Here is a 6,858-nt window from a genome sequence, read left to right as displayed (position 1 = left end):
TTTCTTAAATTCCATATATATGTGTTAGCATACGGTATTTGTCTTTCTCTTTCTGACTTACTTCACTCTGTATGACAGGCTCTATAAAACTTAACTTTTAAAATCTTAATGGGATGAGAGTTTTCTTCTTCCTGTTGGTGCCTGGTCAAAATCTATGAATTTCTGCCACCTTCAAGATGACTGAATATAGCTCAACACTGTACAAGTGTCATTAGGCGCAAGGAAAAACCATAATTTTCTCGCGGATCATGCAGTTAGACAAGAGGCAGTAGAAGGATGCTGAATTATTTTTATCTCTGCCCCCAAAGTTAGCACGTCTGTCAGTAAACAATTTTTCACCTCCTGGAAGGACTGCAGGTCTTTAAGGAAGTTAATCCTCAGTAGATGCTTGCTTTGCGGTGATTTCCATGGTCTTTAATTCTCTTGCACTTCTCACTTACGAAGAGAACTTTTTTTTTGATATGGACAATTTTTTTAAGTTTTTATTGAATTTGTTACAATATTGCTTGTTTTATGTTTTGGTTTTTTGGCCGCGAGGCATGTGGGTTCTTAGCTCCCTGACCAGGGATCGAATACGCACCCTCTGCATTGGAAGGCAAAGTCTTAACCACTGGACCACCAAGGAAGTCCCAAGAAAGCTTTGATTATTAACCACGTAGGTAACTACATATGTGTCTGTGTTCAATGGCCAGTCGCAAAAAAATATATACTCATCAAAATTCTTTTGCAATATAAAGGTACTTTCAAAATTCCTTCTCCAACTTCAGGGTTCTATCCCCCAAATTAGTAGATTTTATGACAAATTGGACTAAATTCACCAGCACTTTGGAAAACGTTTTGAGACTGAGGCAGAGATGCTCAAAACTGGTGGCCAGGTCTAACTTTCAACATCAGGTTACCTTTTATGTGGAACAGGATGTTGCTATCACAGGGGTACAGGTGAGGGAGGGGACCACCAGGGAACTGGAATGCTCCAAGTCAGGGGGAGGCAGGTGAATTTTGCCCTATTTGTTCCAATGGGAGCAGGTACAGCTTTCAGAGGAGGACTGCAGAGCTAGCCAGCAGGTCAGGTTCCAGTGTGAACAAGAAGGCTCACTGGAGAAGACCCAGGGGAAAGGCACTATGTTGCACAGAGAGCAGAAGCTGATAGAAATGCCAGCCCCTAGGCAGAGTCAGCTCTCAAGACATTGGTAAATGAAGCTCAGAAACAATCCCCAAATTGTGTTTCTTATTTCAAACTTCCTTCTTTATACCTGCTTTAAGTTCCTGCCTACTACATTCTTTCTGTATCCTGAGAGGTATTAAGGAGTAGTGAGAAGACAGATAAAGGGTCAGAAGGTCTGACTCAGGCTGGGAAGAGTGGAACCTAGTGAGTTCCAGATGAATTCAGAGAAGAGGTCTAGTGGCAGCTCTGTCACAGTCTAGTCATGTGAAATAAGGTACGATCACAAGGTCTTTGAGCCTGAGGATCTTCTTTTATGTGAATTTGGTTTGATAAGTCCTGTCTTCTGGGACTATTGTAATGTGTATTAAGTATACAAAACACATGGCACAGTGTCTGGCATATCACAGGGCTTTAATGAATGAGAGTTATTGCTGTGACTGTTGATTCCAAATCCTACCCCCTCACCTGTGTATGTGTGTGTATGAGTGTTTCTCTAAATCTACACTTTCTCAGAAAACATACAGTGCTATGGTATATCAAATCAGACAAAAATGTTCCTCAGCAAAAAAAAAAAATTTGTAAAAATTTACCCTCAGAGTTTATGTTCTTGAATTTGGGTGTTGGAATGTCTTCCCCATCTGGATGTAATTCAAATGTCCTAGATACCGTGTCAAGGACAAACTCCTTGCCTCCCTCCCAGCTGCTGTTTGTAGGGGTTCATAATACAGCAGTCCCCCCTTCTCAGAGTGGGATATGTTCCAAGACCTCAGTGGATGACTGAAACTGTGGATAGAACTGAACCCCATATATACTACGTTTCTTCCTATACATTCATACCTATGATCAAGTTTCATTTATAAATTAGGCACAGTAAGAGACTATCCAAATTGCCAGCATCACTTCTCTTGTACTTTGGGGCTGTTATTAAATAAAATAAGTGTTACTTGAACACAAGTGCTGAAAAACCTTGATAGTCAATCTCATAAAAGAGAAAGCTACTAAGTGACTAACAGATGGGATACGCTGGACAAAGGGATGATTCACATCTCAGGCTGGATGGAGCAGGACCACAGCACTTAGAACAGCATAAAATTTTAAATGTGTGAATTGTTATTTCTGGAATTTTCCATTTAATATTTTCAAACCATGGTGGACTGCAGTAAGTAAAACTTTGGACAGCAAAACTGGGGTAAGGAAGGGCTACTGTATGTCACCCTCAAATATGCCACTTTGGCATACAGGTTGCTTTGAATTAAAGGTACTTGAGAAACAGTTAGTGAAAGGAGGACACTCTGACCCTCCTTTGTTCCCCTGAAAGCAGGAGATAAATATCCCATGTGAAAGGTACCCTCCCTGCACCAAGAGGGTAGAAGGCATTCTTACCACCAGAAACAGAGAATTTAGGGCCAATAGAGCTATATAAACAAACCCTCTTACTGTTTCACTCTTGACTTGCCCCGGTTTAAACCCCTTTATCAGTTCTTTTCAATTCATTGTTTCTTTGTCTAAAAGGTATAAAAGGCTTCCTGCTCTGGTACTTCTTTGAGTCTCATATATTTGTGGGGCTCCCATACAGACATAGAAAACTAAATTTGTTTTTCCCCTGTTACTCTTTTTATTACAAGAGGGTCTCAGCCAAGAACAAGAAGGATAGAGGGAAAATTACTTTTCCTCCCTTACACCTTGCTTGCAACCCTGCCCCACTTTTTCATTCATTTCATCCCCACCAAAAATTAAGCTTTAGCTTATTTTTTTCCAAATTAGACTGAAGACAGCTTAATTAAATTTTCTTTTGAATGAAGTAAGCGCTGGCTCTCCTAGGCGATGGCCAACTGTCAGCCCAGTAGCTTCTGGGTGTCTGATCTCAAAGAAGTATTTATATTTCTCAGAAACTCCTTAGAGGTGACATATACAAAAAAACTTTGTGCATGCGTTCAGCTGCACAGGAATAAGATTCAGGTAACCTTCCATTCCTGTTCCAGGTGAGAATTTCTCTCTGGTTTACTTGTGATCCAAAAGTAACAGCTAACAGCAGTTTACCACTCCAGACATTTGGGTTTCAACTCAGACAGACCACTAGAGGGTCTGGTCCCTCTCATAATGCCCTCAGCCTCATGTTGCTCACCACCCAGTTTCATGTAAAATTAACTCCCACTGAAAGACTTGAAGTTTCCCAAAGCCCCAAATGGCCACGCCTAACTGCATTACCACGCTGACAGTCTCACAGGACTGTCCACCTCTACCTACTCACTTCTTCATTTTACTTGTCCCTTAGGAATTAGAAGATCTCATTATTGTCCATGAAGGATTCTTCCTCCTATATGTTAAAACGCTATGAGCAGGCCCTGAGTCATTAATCCTAGCATTCCCAATACTATCTACAGTTCTTTGCAAAGAGCAGCTGTTCAATAAAGGTTTGTGGAATAAATGATCCAGTGAATATGAGGTCTAATTCATTAACATGTTATACATTCTTTAAAGAGCTTAAGCAAATCCACGCATATATCATTTAATTTTACAGAACAAGAACTAAAAAGAATACGAAAGGCAAATTTTGAATATCTTCTAGAGATTCTTGATTTTTTCTACTGATCCCAGCTATCTTAAAGCTGACCTTTCACGTGTGCAAGGAAATAAATGCCTATAGCAATGCCATCTTCTTATTCCAGAAGATAAAATGGATAGTTTCACAATTTGTTTCACAAAACAACAAAGTTCTTGCTTTAAACATCATGAGTAATAAATGTATGATCAGTATCATTCATAAATCTTTATATTTTGAAACAGTTAAATTCATATTAAAAAATATGAGTAATACATACATCAAAAAAGAGAATAAACTTACAAGTTATACATACAAAACAGGAACACACAGGCAAATACACTGTCTTCCTTTCTGCCCCCACCTCAGAACTAAATTCTACCAGCACTAACTGCGTCTTCCAACAATGCATGAAGAAAGTATCCCTGACTCCCCTAGGTGTGGGAGAAGCTGCTAGCCGTGGCACTAGAACTGGCAGTGGCTACAGAAGGAGAGACAGCCCTGCCTCAAATTCTGGCTCGGGCTCTCTCTTCTTCATCTTGCAGAGCCTCCTCATACTGAGATGGGAAAGAACTTGGGTCAGTCCCATGAACCTTGGCCAGAAACTCCAGGACCTTCATCTTGGTGGTTTCAGCGTGGGCTCTGGGGCCCCACAGGAACTTAAACTGCGCAGGATCAGTGTTGGTCACCTTCCGGTACTCCAGGTATTTTTCCTTCACGAATTCTTTGGTGATGAGCTCCCTGGGCTCCCCAGAGATGAAGTGCTTCATCCCGGCATATATCCCGCTCACATTCAGAACTTTCCAGACTTCGTCTTCGGTAGCACAGTTGCCCTTCATGAAGATCACACCCAGGATAAGTATCAGGATGCCGGTCTTGGGCATGCCCACTTCACGGTGCAGCATCCCATCATAGGTGAGGCCCAATTTGATGAAGAGGCCATAGTGGTGATTGGTGTGATCCACTTCCATCAAATCAAGGCCAAAGACCATCTCCATGCACTCAGAGGCTCTCAGGAAGATCTCAGGAAAGTGGACTTCACACTCTTTGATGACAATCTTCAACATATCTGCCTTTGTTATTGGCTCTTTCATTTGATACTTGAATAGCAAGAAATTTACCAACATAGATACTTTCTTATCTAGAGCATCTATAGGCGCATTCTTGGGGCCTAGCACAGCCTGTGAGGTGCTCAGAGTATACTCTCTTTCTTGGCTATTGGACCCCTCATCCGATTTGGTGGGTGAGGTGGCTTTGATAGCAATGGAAGAGGAGTAGAAACACTGAGGACCCTCAGGAGTGCTGGATATACCAGCCCCAGGAGCCTCCTTCAAATCGCCAGGCATTAGAGGATGGCAGGAGAGATGGGTCTCCTCCAGAGCCTTGGAGACCTGTTCAACCTCCAGGCCCTGGGACTTTCTGAAAGTTTGATGGCATTGATCATATGAGTGCTGAGGACACTTCTGACGCTCAGACATGATGACTCTTGTGGGTAGCAGTACGTGGACAGGAGGGTGGGCAATGAGATTCACCACCTAAGATAAACAGGGCATATGTGAGTGGCTTCAGCCAGTAAACTTAACTGTGGCGGCTCTTCCTGAGACCCAGAGGAGGAAGGGAGGGGTGGCCTCTGCCAGCTTCACTCCCTGGACCTCTCAGGGCTGTGGAGCCCCCTCTGCCATGGGTTGGTTAGCCCCACAATCCTCACACACGCTTCTCAAATTAGATTCTGGTTGGTAAGGTGCCCGCCGCCATCTATTGCCTGAGGCCCCCCTCCAGTCAAGGCCGCATCTCTGTGAGACCCCCAAAATGGAAGTGAGGAGAACCTCATGACGGGAAATCCACGGCTGACAACAGGGACGAATGCTGTGCACACCCTCCGTCCTGGGGTCTGAGGATTCCTAAGGCTTCACTCGGGGTCCTCACCAGGACTCCTGCAGGGCCTGAGATGCCTTCCTTTGGTGACATGACAACGCCTGTCCCAGACTAAGGCCTCCCCTCCCTCAGACTCCAGTGGCCGCGGTCATTAGCACCACTTCTGGCCGCTCCTGCCCGGGGCCTCCCAAGGCCGACCTCCCGGCCGAGGCTCAGTGAGTCGCTACTATTGTGGGGGACAGTCCCCTCAGATCTCACTCACGGGCCTTTGCTTGAAGACTCGTAGGTCGGGGACCCTGAGCCCCACGCACAAAGGCCACCACCTCAATCAGACGGCCCAACAGGTAGCGTGTGGTAAGTCAGCCTGAACCTGTCCGCGCCTCCCGGGGTCGGGGTGGGGCTCTGACCAGGTGGGCATCCCCCTTTCTGGGGCTGGCGGTCCCCCTCAGTCTTCATTTAGAGTCTCACCTGACACCGAGCGGCACGTGGGGCTCCTCCCACTGCTGACTGGAGTCTGCGCCTCAAACTAAAGCCCTCGCAGCCGTTAGCTCCGGAGGCGGAAGTCAGGGGGCGTGGCATCCAGTGAGGACTGCTTGGGTCTTTCCGGGGTCACCAGTAGCGAGGTCACGCTGTGCACGTAGCGCTCAGTTTCAGAGGGGTGGTGCCTGCTGGTCCGGCTCCCAGCCCTCACTTCGGCTGCCATGCTCTAGCTGCCTCCCTCTGTTGAGCTGAGGTCTTGACGCTCATGCCAAGGTCCTCTTGCCACTGAGAACCCTGAAGAGTAACTGAGGGCGTATCTCAACCAGACAGACCTGCCTGGCCTTTAAGGTGAAAAGCAGCCGCTAGCCCATCTTCGTGTGACCCCCACCCCCACCCCTTTATTCTTTGTTGTTGTTCTCCTGGGTCCTCATTTATGGGGTTCTCTTTTGGCTCCTTTTTCATGACTTCAGGCTTTCAGGGAAATGCCTGATCCCAGCAAAGCCTTGATGAGTTCACTTACTGCAATCCTTGCAGCGCTTAGAATGGGTCATGTTCCAGCCTAAATGGAAAATGGAGAAGTTGGAGCACAAGGCAGGAAGGCGGCAGGACAGGGGGGTGAGCTGTCAGAGAAAAGTCATAGCCATCTATTCCTGCTTTCACCAGGCAGACTTAGCCACTTTCATAGGTTATCCACTAAAAAGTTTACTTTGTACATGGAGGAACTGAGACGAATGATTTTGAAAGCCCCTGTTTTATGACGCTGTTCCACACGTGTAACATGCAGTAATCATATGAA

General features: G+C 45.4%; 1 protein-coding gene across 1 annotated transcript; it reads right to left on the bottom strand.

Annotated features, from left to right (window-relative positions):
- Positions 1–4,213: 4,213 nt before the first annotated feature.
- MAGEB16 (MAGE family member B16) lies at positions 4,214–5,185 on the bottom strand (the record flags this gene model as incomplete). Its single annotated transcript, XM_082865085.1, has 1 exon — positions 4,214–5,185. One exon carries the CDS (start codon positions 5,183–5,185, stop codon positions 4,214–4,216), a length of 972 nt encoding a protein of 323 aa, XP_082721211.1.
- Between the last annotated feature and the right edge of the window lie 1,673 nt (positions 5,186–6,858).

The sequence above is a fragment of the Leucopleurus acutus genome (assembly GCF_964270905.1).
Source record: "Leucopleurus acutus genome assembly, chromosome: X".
Taxonomy (NCBI): Eukaryota; Metazoa; Chordata; class Mammalia; order Artiodactyla; family Delphinidae; genus Leucopleurus; species Leucopleurus acutus.
Note: the sequence above shows the minus strand (reverse complement) of the source record. Positions and strands in the feature narration are given on the sequence as shown.